This window comes from Magallana gigas, chromosome 4 (assembly GCF_963853765.1).
Source record: "Magallana gigas chromosome 4, xbMagGiga1.1, whole genome shotgun sequence".
Classification (NCBI taxonomy): Eukaryota; Metazoa; Mollusca; class Bivalvia; order Ostreida; family Ostreidae; genus Magallana; species Magallana gigas.
The window spans coordinates 1,248,631-1,267,558 of NC_088856.1; the positions used below are offsets into that span (position 1 = coordinate 1,248,631).

The 18,928-nt window shown below is 33.7% G+C and overlaps 1 protein-coding gene across 1 annotated transcript; it reads right to left on the reverse strand.

Moving 5' to 3' along the window:
- Nucleotides 1-1,205: 1,205 nt before the first annotated feature.
- LOC136275008 (uncharacterized) lies at nt 1,206-4,728 on the reverse strand. The gene is made up of 3 exons (XM_066083245.1): nt 4,336-4,728; nt 2,003-2,356; nt 1,206-1,757 (listed from the first exon to the last, which is right to left on the reverse strand). Exons 1-3 carry the CDS (start codon nt 4,547-4,549, stop codon nt 1,399-1,401), a joined length of 927 nt encoding a protein of 308 aa, XP_065939317.1. The 5' UTR covers nt 4,550-4,728; the 3' UTR covers nt 1,206-1,398.
- Nucleotides 4,729-18,928: the final 14,200 nt, after the last annotated feature.

Here is an 18,928-nt window from a genome sequence, read left to right on the forward strand (position 1 = left end):
TTTTATTTTCTGATAAAAAAACGTTTTTGTTTTTTTTTTTGTTTTTTGTTTCTGTTTTTTTAAAACAGAAAAAAGAGCATTCTAACGTTTATGTCAGCTGTTATGTCAGCACTCCAGTAATTCGGCCCTGACTGCGGTGTAATATTATTATGTAATAATTAGGTTCTTACCTAAAAAGAACAGAGGAGAGTGTCAGGCTCGGTACGTTTATTTAGCAAGCACACATATTATTCAAAATGCTCCGGATTTCATAAATCCGGAGAGTTAGAGTTACCTCCCATGAAACATTAAAAAAAATATAATGGGGTACCTGCAAACAGCCTTACTACAGTGGTACTTTTCAAATAAAACATATTCTGACTGCTATGATTATTATCTTCTTTTTTAAAATGTAGATTGTCATCTCTGTTGATAAGGTCTTTTAAAAAATGTTTTAATAGAATTCAAATTGAAGTCAAAGTAATTATAAAAAAAACACTTTTTTGATTCTAAAAAAATCAAAACTCAATGAAGTGTAGATGGTGTCACTTTTAAAAAAATTGTCAAAATATTTTTTACATATTCCAACGCTGTCTAAGAAAGAGGAATCTTCCTCTCAAATTAACATTACAATGCTAATTAGCAAAATTATCAGACATAAAACATTATTTATTTTTTCATCAACTGAAATTTGCTTCGTCAATTTATCATATCGTTATTGTTTGCTAGATAATGTAATCGAGCACTGAAGATGAAAATTGTATTCGTTTTTCTGATTTATTCATTCATATAAGTAAAAAGACATTGGGCGACAAAATGATACACCAAAGAGTAAATGACTAAAAAATGTAATAGCTGTAAGTTACCACAAGGACATATTTATAAGTCTAATAAAACAGCAGTTACAATTTATTCTAGTATGGAAGATAATCTTTGAATTTTACATATACATTCAAAATACTAATAATGCAACATTAATTCGGCAATGCAAATAAAATAAATTGCAAAACAAAGCTTTTTTTCTGATGAGTGAATCTGCAATTCGCATATCATAAGATGCTGCAAAGATCAATTTAAAAAATTGTAAACTGTTCTAACCTTAGCATAATTGTTTACAAATTATTTCAACAATCTTATTATTAGTAAATTAACAGGTAACACAAATTTTTCACTAAAAGTAAGGTTCACACTTTCAATAACTAAATGTTTTCGCTTATAGTAATAAAAAACAAACAAAAAAGTTATTCTATAGCATTATATTCTTTGAAATTGATATCAAGACCTTTTTTTACATGCATTTTGATGTAAATCGATGTAGAGTAGAATAAGTAAAACGAGAAAAAAATATCAAATCTAAATAAACCACCCTCGCAAAAGAATATGACGTCAGGCAAAACATAGAATTAGGAGTCACATTTCTCACCTGGATATAAATACTGTATTAACGAATTTAAACTCTGTTATCGAACTTTGACCAGATACCGTATCATTCGCTAGGCAACCCACCCAATTATTACCTGCAAGAAAATTACCAGGATCCCAAAAAACAGTTTGTACAGTCGGATAGCAGTCGATTATGCTCTCAGAATCCACAAATATTTGTACGTTTTTTCGTTCGGCGAAAACAAATTCATTCAGTGAATGAACCCTTTTTCCAATCAAGGACAATACAGTGGTGTTAGGGTTCACGGTTGCTGTACAGTTGATGGTCTCACCAATGTTGCCATGATATGGATATCCATCAGGCATCGTCTCGACAGTCAAGTTGAAAGGTGGCGCTGAAAATATTTTTAGATTGTTAATCACAACAGTGTAACTGTTGTATATGATCCGAAAAAAAAATTTGTTCTTGCAAATTCAACAAACTATTTTTTAGTCAGAGCTTTATATTTTATTATAGCTATTTAAGAAATTTTTTTATACATGATATTCAACAAAAATAACCAAATACGCAGCGTGTTCTTACTCTCTATGATTAACGTACCATATATATGAATAAAACTTATAATTAATGTGCACTTACTCTCCAAGACTAACGTAGTGTTTGCAACCTTAGAGCTGATGGACGGGTCCACCAGTTGAATGTTACAAGAATAGGTTTTGTTCAGTTCACAAACCCCCGTACCACGGCTCACATCAAAGGACACAGTCACGTTGATGATGTCATCGCTTACAGTCATTGATCCACTGATTCTAGCGTTCTTGGATTCCACTTTTCCATCTCTGGATACATTTAAAACTAAAACAGACCCAGATGTATTTTGCTGGAAGATGTTGAGGGCGGACCATTCGTATCCTCTGTGATGTACTGAGCACAGAAACTTAATAGTGTCGTCGAATTTTGCATAGAGGATCATCGGTCTCATTTCCACAATCACTAAAATATACAAACGTAAAAACATTTAAAAATCAATTAATGCATTGCATCCTCATTTGAAGATATTAGAAACTTGTGCAAAGTTAAGGTTATATACAGTTGGTATCAGACGAGAGCATATCCAATGATACCCTGACAACTGCACTCTACAATCTACTCTAAGCCAGAATCTTTTTTTCTGTGTGATTACTTAAACTGCTTAACTATCCAGAACATTGATAACTGTATATACTCTGCTTTAAAAAAAATTGTTATGTTGTTTCTATATCTTAATTCTTGCGATACATATATTTCGTTGTACAAATCATCTTTCAGTAAGATAAAAACGTGTGTAATGGGTGAATCTGGAGGATATGTTTACTTATGCATTCACTAGACTTTGACGCGTGCGTGCACGGGTTGACATTGCATATGATATCGGACATTAAAAAAATATATATCGACACACCGTATTGTTGACATTAAATAAGCAAGCTTTAAGCCTACAATAATGCTATTAATTTCACTTCACTATGCTTAGTTAGAAAAATCCAACTGTGTCTTGGGACAGGCCTTCATCACAGTTAAAATGCCTCCCATATACCCGTAATGTAGCAAAAAATTGCAGAATCACTCGGAAACGAGTTTGGAGAAAATTAATGAAGCTGCTTTAAAATAAACAGTCAAATCATTTTGAGGCTGTATATACCTTTCATCTAAAAATTTAATTCATAATAATGAAGAATTCAACCATTTTTCATGAACCTTTTTTACTCCTTTCTAATTTACACACCATATTGACATTTGGAACATTCGGTATTTTTTTTATATCAAATGCGCTGAGTTTGAGTTATCTCCAGTATTTCCTTTGGTGAACAGAGAATATAACAAATTTTCAATAAAAATTTACACGAATTTGTAATATCGTTTCTGAGATTATCCATGCAAATGTGATATTGTGGAAACATAAACTAAAGAGCCTCTTGTGATTTAGCGTGAATGTAATGCGTATGCGCAAGATTGTAAAATCCAAAAAATCCAGATGATTTCCTGATTTTTTAAAAGGAATTTTCTTTAAATAATATTTAGCGAAGCTTGATTGAGAAAAAAATAAAAACAAATTCAAGTACCAATGATGTTTAAAATATATAAAACAAAAGGCAGTACTCTTCCGATTTCTAAGTATTAAAGCCCAAAAATTCGAGTCTATCATTTTGATGTAGTAGTATAGATGTGTTTGTCACTAAAACGATTACTAATATATTTTTGTTACATAAATATATTATCTTAGGACCATGGATTGGCCTGGTAAATAAACATATTCATTCTCTTTTAATTTTCAACATCGCCCGCCTCTTTGATATGTACGGTTAATGAAAGGAGGGGGTTTTAAAGAAAAAAGTTTGCACATTTTGTTTAAAAAAGATTTCATTATAAGATTCAACACATGGTATAACCTTGCCGCCATTATGTTGTACGTTACTTTTCCATCAACACTACTGTCATAGATTTAAAAAAACGAATTGGCACCCATAATTATTTAAAATCTGTCACGACTACATTCGTATTTTTTATTCAAATCAAATTTAGGTGTTTATATACAATATTCACAGAATTATTTAACATTATATCATTGCAAGTTATCATTTTGATACAAACCCCTAGTAACTTAATTCCACACTAAAGCGTTCCCACCACTTCAATTCTCATTTTTGTTTTTTTATGTGGTAGTTTACCAAAAACGAAAGTAGATTTTTTGTTTATATCACAATATTTGCTGATCAGGTAAAATTTAAATATGGTATACGGACACAATCTCTTACAAGGTGAACACAATAACTATAATGATGCAAACATTTTGTTGTTATATGGGGAAAATCATTCATTTCAAAGTATAGAAAATATTTATTCATCTTCGTGTTTAACATGAAAGGTAAATGACAGTAAATAATTATAAAACATTATATAATTTTGTGAATTTAAAAAAAAACTATGCGTACCCAATCCTTGTTTTCTGTTCTGCAACTGTTTAATTGACTGTTTCAGTCCATCGATGTCCCCCCTGAATTCTTTGAGTATTTGGTAAACATTTTCAAAATCCTTACTGTAGCACTCGTTCTGAGTATGGTAGATGGGTTGTGCTGCCGAGAACATCACAACAAAAGCAGAAAGGAGCAACGTTGGTCGGACGTAGACCATAGGGCGTTGTTCCATTGCTTACAACAAATGCTGATTGGAAAAAAATCCAAACTACACTACAGAAGATCGTGCATTGTCTGTGTCAATGATGGAGTAGAAAAAAAACTTCCTTTTTGCTTTAAATTGAACATGACTTATAAATAATCCTCCGCACTAGGGTATAAACTTTTTAAGTTTTTTACACCCGATTGCACACATTTTTGCGCATTTCCGTGTATGTGCCTTGACCTTTTGTTGTCATTTTTCTCCTGACTTAAAATCAAGTGCGTAATATTTGATAATTTCATCACAGCCAAGACACGGCGATATAAGACCTGCTTCCAAAAAGATGTGATATATACAGCGAAATGCATTAAGCTGGTTAGGTGGATCGACACACCAATATATACAAGAAGGTATTTGTTAAAGCAATATGAGCTGCAATTTTTATGTTGCAATTTCTTTTTTTATGAAAATGTTTTTCTACTTAAATGACCAAAAAATCATTGTTTTAAATTTGTGTTAGCTATATTTCTGTTGGAAAATCCGTTAAGAAGCCTTAATTGGAGCAAAATTGGCTTATTGTCGTCTGTGCAGAAATTGATTTGCTATTTATTCCTCATAAGAGGAGCCTTTCTCCCGACAAAATATTCAAGAATAAAAACCCTATTTACCATAAAAGTTTTAGTTACATGCAGACCTATCATATTAGCAGGTTTTTGCAGCCAAATAAAATTCTAAAAAATCTACAGCTCATATTGCTTTTAATAAATCTTTTTACAATTGATGGTGTCATATAAGCCTTCAACTTTTTTATTTGAATTTTATTTTCTGAGAAAAAGGGTTTTTTTTTGTTTTGTTTTTTGATCTTGTTTTTTGACAGGAAACACAGTATTTTAACGACATAGCGCTTACGAAAGGACGGGAAGTGTCGTCTGCGTCTACGACCAAGGAGACGCTGGGTCATCATCGAGGAGGAAAGTACCAGTACAGGGGTATAAATTGTTTAAGTTTGTTACACCCGATTGCACAATTTTTGCATTTTCGTTTATTTGCCCTGACCTTTTGTTGTCATTTGTCATCTCATTTAAGACACGGTTTTATAAACCTGCGTCAACAAAGGTGTGATACATTCAGCGAAATGCATTAAACTGGATAGGTGGATCCACAAACCAATATGTACATGAAGGTATTTTTTTTAAAAAGGCTTTTACAATTAAAAGGCTCATATTACCCCCCAATTATTTTACTTGAATTTTATTTTCTGAAAAAAACCTGGGGTTTTTTTTTGTTTTGTTTTTTACAGAAATCAGAGTATTCTAACGTGTATGTCAGCTGTTTTATGTGTGACGTCATATCGCTTACGAAGGAATGGGAAGTTTCGTCTGCGACCAAAAGGGACGATGGATCATCGAGGAGGAAAGACTCGACATCAGTAGTACTCCGGTAATTCTGCCCTGGCTGTGGATCTCCCTGTGAACAAACCATAAACTGTATACTGTTACATTTTATGTGAACTGAACCCGTGATCCCTTTGTGAACGGTTATCAGTCCGTGTGCGAACTATCCCATCCAACTGTCCTATCATCTCTGTCGGCAATCAGCTAAGTATATATGAATTTTTTGTGATGATCCATTAATTATGTATTTGTTTATCCTTTCAGTGTTTTGTTTATTTATTTAATCTATGAAATGTAAATGTCGCTGTTTTTAGAATTGGGAAAGTCGTTCTTTGCCTTTTTTAATTGATGCATATAGCGCACGCTATATTTACTTGTTGTAATAATGACTAAACATGTTCACTTATAGAACTTACAACGAATTCTGCTTTGTAGATTGGATTTTTCAAATGAAACTGAATGTAGAATATGTAATCGACTTAAAAAAAAACAAAAACAAACTAAGCATTTGAGTTAGCTGCACGTTATTCAAATAGAGATTTTGAAGGCCAGTTTTATTATTCAAATGTGAAATATGCCTCTTTTTCTTCAAATACTGGGGAAAACATGTCTTACAGTCGAGCTGGTTAAACTTTGATAAAAAAGAGGTTTAAAGGGGCATGATCACGATTTTGATCAATTTTTTTCCCAATTTTAATATTTACAATGAATCATAAAGGCCTTTTTTAATAGGCAACAGAAATTTGATTGTCATCTGTTGAGTAATAAGCGAGTAACAGAGCTTGAAATTCTTCGCTATGTTTGTTTACATTTTGAACTTGAAGTAAACATTTCAGTTTTAAACCTAAAACGAATGTTTTAAATGTTAGGAAGAGTTTATCTTTGCTCAAAATAAAAAAAAATAGAAAGACAAATAAGCTGGAACAAGATTTTTTACTGGTATATTGAACCTATGTAAACAAAAACAGCGCACGAGCCTTGTTTACAGGACAAAGAATTGTGAGCCCTGTATCTTGCTTATAACTCTATTAATGACTCTCAAATTTTATGTGATCATTAGAAATGCATTCCTAAAGCACTGAAAAAAATTAAAACATAAAATCAGAATTTGACCAAGATCGTGACCATGCCCCTTTAAATTCTGTGTTTTTTTTTAGGGTTTTATTCTTAATTCTTTCAAGGCTGGGAAAATCAAGTAATGTGTTGATTATATATAGTTTTTCCTCTTTTTTCTGTTATTTACTTTTTAAGATGTTTATGACGTCTTATTGCATTTAAGCATAATTCATATATCAATATATCAGAATATTATAATATAGATCCTCATATATAATTATAGCTCTATAATTCACAAATAATATACGTAATATGTTGTTATTCAAATACATGACTATAGTCTGATATGTAAATTATTAAATTGATCTATAATACAAGGAGTGGATATACTAGTACAAAGGCATAAAAAAAGAGGATGTGGTATCCCCTTTTGTAGACAGCCATCAATTTTACTAATTTTAATTTACTCGTACCTGTGATAATTAGATACTTAAAACTAAGAATTAATATGATTTGTTTTGTGACAAATTGTATGAAAAAATGACAATTACAAACTGTCAACATACAAATGTATAATGATTAAAATCATTACGTTTTGTAGATTTAGATTTACAATACAGTTTAATGATTTGTTGATACGGTGTATTTTTCGGTCTACATGTGATAACTCAGTATTATTATTGACAAATCTGTGACATATTTCGATCTAGGTAAAAATAATGTTCTTATTGTTCCGCAAATTAAAAAGCAGAAAAGTAAACATTGCTGTTTTTAATTTGCATACACATTATGACTGTGTTTTGAGAAACTGTACGGTAAATACTTATAAATATTAATATATATGTTTTACTATTTTATTACACCATGGGAACTTTTAAATGGTCTTTGCTTATTTCTATTAATAGTTTATTAGTTATTTAGTCAAACTGGTATACTGATATTTTTTTATGACTGTAATTGTATAGCATCGAGTTTTGTCCACTCTGTAAATTAAACATACCTCTTGCACACTACAGACAATATTGAAATAAATTTAATCTCTAAAGATATTTTTTGAAACTTTGAAATCCAAAACATTTGCAGAATTGTTACAATGCTATACTACAAACAATTATACATATACGTATGTTAAGGTTATTGTCATGGTATTGTTTTTTTTTTGTCTGGGTATGCTTCTGATCATTTAGATTTTAGAGGTCATGTAAGTGTTTGACGGAAAGGTTTCAGGTCAGTTACAAATCATGCTTTTTCCCTATAATGAATTATCAGGTCAGTCACAGAGGGTGTCTATGTCAGGAACTAGCCCCGTTTCATATAAGTTACATGTCCGTTTGTTAGGAAAATATTTCAATATAGCTCAAACGTTTATTATTGACTTGTTCAATATCTTTTATATTTTTGTAATTCGCAGTTTTAATTTTGTCACACTTTCCATATTAAACAAATTCAAAAATATTGATTGATATGGAAAGTACATGAAGACTTTTACTTCAGTCGCTAGTTGATGTTAAAATGTTTTGTTTGACGTATTATCTTATTTAATGATATCTTCATTTAAACGATTTGAACTTAAATCAAATTAAACAAAAGTATGTGCAAATCGATAGACTAATATTTCAATGAAATAAAAGTCCATACTTTGTAACTAGCTATTTTAGCGTCCATAATCTGTATGCTTTGGCAAGTATCTATGATCACTGCTTGTCAAACTATCTCTCAAAAGCCGAGATGTTTTTCATTGCCCGTTTATACCTGCTCTTATTTTAACAGAACAGTACATAATATACTACCCCGACGTAAGGATAAAGTTTGGCTTATTATTGATTGTTGATATACTACATGCATTTTGACTCATGATCAGATCCATGTATATATTGTATATATTAAAAGTAGATCGTTTAGGTAAATGTAGAGTTGTCTAATTAAAGTAAATAAGATAATGCAATTCTAAAGATGCTTTAAATATACCTCTTGGTCGAAACAATTTGACGTCAGACTCATTGAGGTTTATGGGTCACATTACTCAATGGATTATAAGCATAGAAACAGTTTTAAATTCTGAAATTGAATTTTGACCAGATACCGAATCATTTGCTAGGCAACCTACCCAATTATAATCTGCAAGAAAATTACCGAGTTCGCTAAAAACAGTTCGTACGATCGGATTCCACAACCACTAAAATACACAAAGTAAAACATTCATATTAACTTTTAAAATTATACGGTAACTGTATCATACCATTATGATTTATTTTACTAACAAACATGCACAATATAAGGCATTTCCTTGAAGTTATGAACTCTTCCTTCTTATAATAGAATTGTGACCCTGACATCATCTAATAAGATTTCCAACGGACGCTTGTGCATAATTAAGGTAGTCCATCCATAACTATTGTATTTCATATCTAATAGATTGCAAGTTTGATTACTAAAAGCTTAGGGTAGTTTTAAGAGGTTTATGTAATAATAAAGATTCATCTTCAAAATGTTTACAATGTATGTACCCTGCTCTTTAAGATTTGTTTAGCGTATAGCAGTTTATTAATGTCATTTCTTGTAATGCGATACAATGGATATTTTCTGCGGCTTGAAATTTTTGCGACCTCAAAAAGTAAAAAATCATATTCTGGGTTTCCAATTTCTACGAATACATTTCACTGAAAAGGTGAGAAAAAAGTTTTATTCATTGCATCAAAATTTTATTCTTTCCATCATGCAAGTTTTGAGACTCCGTAGGAGGCATTACCGTTGATACGGTATGTAATTTGGGTATTGTTCTCAATGATAATATCCTACTACATAATCAGCTGTTGACTTGAGATCCTCGCGTGGTCAATATGTCAATATTTATCTAATAATTTCCAGTAAGGCAAGCATTTGTCTTCTGTGGATATCAGAGTTCCGTCACGGATATTCATAAATGACGATTAAATTAAATCGTTTAACTTCTTGTGATCTATAATCAATTACACATGTATGTTTGTCAGACTTAAATGATAAATATCATTTAATTTGCTTGATCATTATTGAAGATTCTTGGCTAACACCTATTTTTAAACGTGAATTTTTAAGGAATGAGGAACCATTCTTTTAGTATTTTGAGGTGATAATTTCGGTCGGGGCGTGGTCAAATCCATAAAGCCCGAAGGGCCCAAAGTTTGTGAGGTATGAATCTGGACAATCTTTCAATTTAATTCATTTACAATTTGTCATTTTTTCGATTATATTTATTGTTTTAATGTACATGAATATACCGCCTGAGAGGCCTTGACTGGTTAATTAACATAAATATATCAATTTTGGTGGGTTTTTTCATCCCCGCCCGCCTGTCTGATATGTTCCTGCCAGTTGCCTTTATGTCTTGTTCGAAACTACCTACAACTAACCAAACTATATTCCCTTATTCAGCAGACTCCTCACTGCTGCTTGTAGAGTGACTGTTGCCAAGACAACTTTAGGAGGGGGTGGAGGGGCATAGTGTTTTGCATAGTGTTTTTGAGTCATGAGTTAAGGTTATAGGTGTGTTTAACAAAAAGTAGGATTATAGGAGAGAACAAATATTTTTTTTCAGTTTTCCAGTATGCTACAATTACTATATATCATTTGAAGTTGATAGTAAATTTTTGTTCATACATGTATAGCACAAAAGTAGGATTAGATTTGTTAGGGATTTTTTAAAAATATCTGATATTCTCAATTGTCCTTCATATGCTTAATTATAACATAAATTTAAATTGCCAAATGAATACATAATGTAATTCAATAGTGTTATAAGTGCTATTTCTAAGTTTTTCATTTTGTTTTGTTTTGAAAAATAACAATTCATATATGATACCTTGAACAATGCTGTTGAGAGCAAAGTCGATTTATTACCATATATTGGACAAAGTTTATGTGTACATGACTGTTTCAATGTTTGTTTTTAGATTACTTCTGATGCATCTTTTCAGTGGCTATAATATAGAATTCTAATCAGAATGTTTCTTGGGAACTTTCACTTGAAAGAGATCAATCTTAATGCATGTGTTTACTGTACTTTTTGTAAACATAAGATTGAAACAATATAATGTGGGTTTTTTAAGTTGTGAAAAATATTACCATTGTGGAACAATCTCAAAATGTTTATGTATAGCGAAAAACAACAAAAAGAGTTGATTTTTAAAAAGGTAAATAATCTACAATATGGTAAAGATCCTTAAACAATAATAGCAAAGTTGTAAACCTTATCATATTACATAAAATCAATACATATTTGTATGCTTAATTTGAAACAGATAAAGGTTCCAAATTTTGTTAAGATATTGCATGGTTTTGGTTTTAAATGCCAAAAAAAGTGTATCAATTCAAAAATTTTAGTGGATGCATAAAACGTTAAAAACGCAGATTAAATGCATGGACTGAAGTTATTCCACCCTGTCAGCAGGAACAAATTAAATGACTTCACCAAAATGAACATCTACTAAAGATCACCATTATCATCTTTTGGCTCCTAAAACAAACTATTACTAATTTTAACTTATTCAATTTGCTAACCCGTTCCTATACGCACCTTCTCCCAGTACTTTTTTCTGCAATTCCCTGACTGAATGTTTCAGGTCATTGATGTCATTCCTGAAATCTCTGAGGAACTGGTAAACATCTCCACAGTCATTCCCGGAACACTCATTCGAGGATGGTAGATATGCTGCGCTCCTGAGAACATCACAAAAAATAAAAAAATGGGGAATAATGGTCGAACGAATGCCAGAGGTCTTTGTTTCATTGTTTACAACATATGATGCTCGCAATTAAATCTAAACTGTATATACGGAGTATCGCGCACTGTTTACGTCGTTGAGTGGTGAAAAATTATTTTACTTCCTATTTGCTTAACTTGGGTTACTCTGAATCAGTTAATATATTCATTTTATTACATATCACCTTTCGGCTCTGCAAGGGTATCATATAGCATTGTCTTCCGAGTTAAGCAAAGCATAACATTTAAAATCTCAATTTACAAATTTTAACAATTGAGTGATCTTGTGACAACGCTATACACACCACCCATATATATTTACATCCAAAAAGAATTTCCCCTCTTTTTCTTACGAAAATCGATTGAAAATAACATAACGTTGATGCAGAACAAAAGTCAGACGTATTTGTTCATATCAAGAGCTATACAGTTAACAAAGTAAGCCCATAAAATCCAATTCATATTCCAGGGTTTACAGCTTGCACTCAGTACAAAATGCAATTGATGATTTAGATTATCTCTTTTCAAATACAAACCTAAATATGAAGAAAACAAAGCCCACTTGTTTCCTCTTACTGATAAAATGGTTGTGGTTTTCACCAATTCTCCAAATGCAGCCTTCAGGCACCAAAGAAACTTTAAGGATATGATTGTAAGAACCAGATTAAAGAACCCTCTATCTAATGGTGGCTTTAACAATTTTTCTGACACAAGATATCTGATGCGCAAACACAGCTCTGATGCAGACAGCTTCTCTAGTCCTAATTGGCCGGATATACCAAATATTTGGTAAATAATTGTCGCAATGATAACTGTATGTAACTTTTCAATTTTAAATGTAAATTTTGTCAGAAATAATACTTAGGGGAAACAGGAAACCTCCGCAGGCGTATTAATAACCATCAGATTTTCCATGTGCATCTAAAGTCATATTTGATAGGAGATTATCCACGAGCTTTCATTAATGCATTACAACAGATATGATTTTTGTAGAAGAATAGACTGTTTGTCGAGTATCTATTTTTCACTGGTTGTGAGACTACATCTTGACTGTAAAGATTGAAAAATGTTCTTCTGGCTGCCCATACAAAATCACACAATTAGATTTAACTACACTTAACGTAAGATTAAATCGTTGAAAATGGATAATGTTGCAGTAAATCTCAAAGGCAGATAAAAATTGGTAAATACATTACAAAACACCCCGAAAACATGAAGAAAAAAGTATGTGTGCATTTGATTCCATTAGTTGTATTTATTTTGAGTCAGATTCGTAAAGTATCCTTTTATTTAAAGCAATTTAAGGAAGAATAATAGTCGTATTCATGATTGGGTTCTACAATTATGTTGTGTATATCGTAGAGTCCTGAATGTTTATCTCTTTCTTGAGACACATTGTTATGGGTCAGAATAACCCTAGATTCCCGCAGAGATCAATTACAAAGAGTAAATTTTAAACTTAATTTATTTGCAGTAATATGAAAATACAAAAATACACTTACTCTAAGAATCCTAACTAAAGAGTGCCGAATGGATCAAATCACAATGTCCCAGTAAGTATAAAACTGTTTGAAGTTTAATGTCTTTAAACAAAAGTCCAATAAGAGACTATCTTATAAGCACTGTTTACAGGTTATTCATGCTATAATATAAATCTAGCAAATTCTAGAAATTATATGTACAAGAAGTTACATGAATTACCACCTGCCTGGACACTCAAGAATATTCTAGAAAGAATAACTGACCACTCCAGAATATTCTATTATACAAACCTACTATATATAACACACAGTAATGTCAGTTTGTTAATATACAACATTAACATAAACTACAAAGCTTGCAAAACAATATGCTAAAAGGCCATATTGCTTACGTGAGTAAAAAGCTATTAAATACCTTTATGAATTTTTAGATATAAACAAAAAATTTAAAAACGCATTTAATAACATATGTATATAATATCCTTTCAACTATTGTATTTTTATGTTTCTTAACACTTTTTAAAGAGAACTTTGTTGAAATATGGTCACTTACTTTTGGTTTTGGGGAAACTGCTTTTTCAATTTTTGCAATTACACCAACCCAGACAGTTATTGCAGTTCTTGAGAAAATTTTTATAAATTTAAAGAAAAAATCCATTCCTATGTAGAACTTATTTGTACATCCTATTCCACTGTTAGTCGATTGAAGACGATCGCCACGTATTAAAGCTGAACACTACTAGTATAGGGCATTCCCCGTCATATCTTTCTTGCATTTTACTTGCTGAATGGTCAGTAAACTGATCTAATGTCTGAGATAGAGCCTCAAAATTCCTATATAGATGTAAAAATGCTAAATTAATTAAAAAGTGTTGATGCTTTGATAGCATGAATTAAATACGTGAAATATTCAGTAAAGATAAAACATTTTTACAGCAGCTATTTCTTTGATATTCATTCTATTCTATAGCAGGTTCCAATAAATGTTCTACCAAACCTCTCTCTTTACTGTTTTGCTAAAACTCTTACAGTAGCAAAGGAGAAACTTCAGTACTCTACAACAATATACAACAATATACTCTACGCCAGTTAATGTATATCCAACACAGCAACAAACACACAGATATTAACGCAGCAATGCACCAGAACATTTATTAAACCGGAAAACAGGGGATGACAAACAAATAATATAAACTCAGAACCCTACGGGTCACACTCTGCAAACCCGGAATACATGTTATTTAACATAATGGCGTCACCATTTTTTTATAATGACAACTTAAACTGAATTCTGACATATGTCAAGAATTAACACTTAAAAGGGGATTATTATACCCCACACACAAATCACAAGGTTTAATCACAAACATAGTCAGATAATTGATTTAACCACTTCGGTGGATGGCGAACACGGGTGTGTCTAGTTTGCAGGTCATCATCGTTGCGAGTAGGTGGTAAAGCGGCGCCACTGTCAGGGTGTGTTCTCTCAGAAACTAGTGGTTCTGTGAGTTTATCTGCAGGTGATAAGGGATGAAGTGGAGTTGGAGGATGCTTATCAGCATACATGGCTGCCCTGTGAGGTCAAAGCACTTTCAATTTCAGCAGCTGTAAAGCATTTTAGTCCATACATTGTACAGTCGTCACTAAACGCCTGTGTTCTCACCGATAGTAAACCATGTGTGCAGGCCTTCGAGAAAATGTGCTTAGTACCATCGCAGGAAATACGTCAAGGCAGTGTTCCGATCAACCTACCCTCTGACGATGAGTGTGATGAGTCGCCTCGTGAATCGATGGACTTGGAAAGCAACTTAACCAATCCAACATACTCATCACCACTGACAGTAGATGGGGGTTGACAGTTGGCTAATGCAGCAATTCGGTGAGGGGCTTGCACGAAGGGTGCCTTCACGCCATATCCACCCAAAGATTGTGGTTTCCCTTGGAGTGATCACGGTTTTTGATGCAGATAAGTTAAGGCCATTTCTCTGTAGAGCTTGAAGGGTCCTTGTGATATTATCAAGGAGGTCTATTCGGGTAGATCCATCACAGTACAGATCATCGGCTAACTTAGCAACTACACCTTCCTGGAATAAGTCACCCAAAACTCTGCAGGTCAGCTCCTCTAAAAATGGTCTCTGAGCCAGGCATGCCCAATGCTGAACGAGCGTAAACTCTGACGCCACGAAAGGGGGTTACCATACCGCAGTACTTCATGGACTCTTTTGCCAGAGGGATTTGATAGAATGCCTGTGTAAGGTCTGTTATTGCAATATATGCACTGAGCAATTTGTCGGAGAGTCGAATCTACGTCAGGCATAAATAAGCGATGGCTGGGGCTTGCTGTATCTCCCAACATCTGCGAAGGCTGTGACTAATCTGAAGCCCCGAGATGGCTTTTTAACTAGAAATGATGGGTTTACATACTCGACATTGACTTTCACAATTTCTGGCTTAGTGAAGACACCACATGCCTCCAACTCGTCAAATATGTCCTGAAGTGTTGACAGAAGTTGTTTATTGTATTGAGGTAAGCGTCCCTTTCTTTGAGGAGGTTGGACTGGCCCCATGTTAACAACAGCCCTGAGTGGATCACTGGCACCATTGTAACCTTTAAAATCCGGATTAAACACATCATCGTATGTGTCGAGAGTGTGTTTGAACTGTGCTTTCATCTCGGGAGAAAGCGTATTATCAGGGTCAAGGTTGACTGCAGCAGAATGTGTGGTTGATCATTTGCTGTCTTTAGTGTTGAGCTTATGGTCAGGTGTAGTGTTTTCATATGGAGAAACACCCGGGGAGAAAGTGGGTCTCACTAGGCACAAGTGCTGGTTTCGTTTAATGGTACAAGGATCATTTGACTAATTTGCAATCCGTACTTTTCCTGCCACACTGTCTATAAATGAAGGAGGGGCCAATTTGTTGTAGAACTTTGGCATGATGTAGGCTCCAGCGAATATGTGTTGTACTCATCCGGACTAGTCATATTGTCGGGAAGTTTGACCTCAATGTATTCTCCCGGCCACAGTGTTGTGGTGTGTGCCACTGGAGCTCAGAGTACTTGTGTGAGCCGAATGGAGTGGTGTCCTTTCTGAGCTTTAGTGCCATACCGGAAAATACTCTTGTCGCTAATTCTGACTTCCTGTCGGGCGGGTCTGATTGTAATGTTATTTGCCTCCATAAATGGAATTCCAGCCAAAATGGGGGTGTCCAGATTGTCAACAACTAGTCCTTCAAATGTTAACACTTGCCCATCATGATTAAAGGTAAGTCGAGTCTCACCGGATACATGGAGCGGTGATAATCCATCGGCCTGGTGGGCATATTGTGAAGAAGGGGTGACTACTGATTGTAGGTTGCTGGTAACATCCGATCAAATCATGTTACCAGTTGCGCCACTGTCTATGGTAATACAAACAAAATGATGTGCCAGAAATGAATCAATGTAAGGAGATTGGCGGATTTGTACCCTGGCTACAGAGGCATTCTGAGGGAATGATATTTCCTCTTCATCACTGCACTGGTTATTGTCTGTACCCATTATCTGTCTTGCATTGGCAAAGTACTTTTTGTCACTTTGGGGTAGGTATGAACACTTACTAAGGTAGTAATTGTAAGGGCGACCAGAAGCTTTAATCAAAGGGCATGATTTCTGGACTTGCAGTGAGAAAACTGAGTGCGCACAGCTCTGTCATCCTCTGTGCTTCGTAGTTCTTCTAGTAGCGAATCAAGGGCTTGGGAAACTTCAGGCTTCAATGTAGCTAGTGTACGTGATCTTAATTCGGTCCCATACCTTTGTTTCACTAATCTTGGAAGATCAGGATGGATGAGGGTAAGCCAAGTGTAGGAGTAAGTTCTTCATCCTCTTGGATTTCCTGGCCATTGTGTGTGATACCCAGTTCAGCTTTCAAGAGGTTATTTTCAGTGAACGCCATGAGTCTCTGAAATAAGTCCTCAGGTCTTTCGTTTGGCTGTAGTTGAATGTTTGCAAAGTCCAGGAAATGGGCACCAGTTGACTGAAATCCATAGTAAAATTATTTACTACAGTGCTCCTCGAAATAATAGGTGTATAATTTGCGATCTGAGCGAGCATGAGTTCGAGTGTCATGACTTTCTGTGCGCGGGTCTTGCGATTGGCCTCGGGGACATTCTCATCGTCGTCCACAAAGTGTCTATGGGGCACAGGGCGAAAAACCATCTTTAAGCAAGTCCTTAAAGGTGGCTTAAAGGTGACTTAAAGGAGCTTAAAGGCTATACAACCTTTAAGCCGCCTTTAAGTCACCTTTAAGCAAGTGCTTATAGGTCCTTAATGTCCAAACTTCTTTAAGCTACCTTTAAGCCACCTTTAAGCATCTTTAAGTGGCATTTACGCTCTCTTTACACTGCCTTTACACTGTCTTTAAGTGGCCTTTAAGTCAATATTGATCAAGCTGAACAATAAAAAAATATATTAAATGCAAAAGCTCTTTTATAGAGATGGGAGGGGGTCATCCGGGTGATAATATAATTTCCAAGGAAGGGGGGGGGGTCCAGGCGGTTTTAATCGTCGCTCCATTAAACACAGATCGCTATCATCAGCACCGCTCCGATGGACACAGATTGCCGTTATAAAATTCTTTATAATTTTTTGGGGGTTTCAAAATTATTGTAGGGATGAGCGCAGTCTCTGTATCTTAATATGTGCATAAAACTAATTAAAGTATGTTTGTTTCCTATTATAAATTAATCGGTGAAAAAAATCTCTCTCTCTCTCTCTCTCTCTCTCTCTCTCTCTCTCTCTCTCTCAGTTCATCTGGTTATTAAACAAAATTAAGATAATGAACCAAAAATGCATGATTTAATTTGTTAATCGGTTTAAGGTTTGTATTTTTTTTTTCAATTTTCATTATTTCTAACTCTAGATCTGCTAGATACATGTTAAAGATGAAAAGACTCTCAACTGCCTTTGTTATATCGGGCAGGATATTACTGCTTTGTTTGTCTAGACATAGTTTTGTTCGTTTGTGTATATCTAATTAGAGTCTATTGTTTGTCCAACTTAAGAAAACCCCTGGAACTAACACAGAATATACAAGATATACACAACAGTTGTGTCGTGTGCCCAGGTGCATGTTTGTGTATATCTAATTAAAGTCTATTGTTTGTCCAACTTAAGAAAACCCCTGGAACTAACACAGAATATACAAGATATACACAACAGGTGTGTCGTGTGCCCAGGTGCACGTCAGGGTTTCTAAAGGCGTTGAATCTTAGCATGTACGAGTATACGATAAGTCTAGTGAATGAAAGTTAATTTACATTTGTAATTCATTTTCAAAGTATTATTTCCTAGCTCTGGGTTTCAAATATGTTAAGTCTACAAATTAACGATACATGTATGTAAGAGTAAAATCTTGAGGCTAATTAATTAATGTACCGGTGATCATAAATAGGGGTTGATTATTTAAATATATGTATAAGGGTAAATATGTCAAATATACCCGGCCTGGCACATCATACAATTGTATGTACAAGTCATTTGCAATTGCCACATGCAGTAAATACGTCACCGGTAATTGGTAATTTTGTTTGTTATAGAATTGATAGTTTAAAAATCATGTACATACAATTACATGTAAATATTTAAATATATTGGAACGGCGCCGCGATCATGAAAACCGGGAAATTGCGGGAAATTGAACAAATACCCTAATAGTATCAATGCATTTAATAAAAGAAATGATTTCATGTTCTTTCTTACATT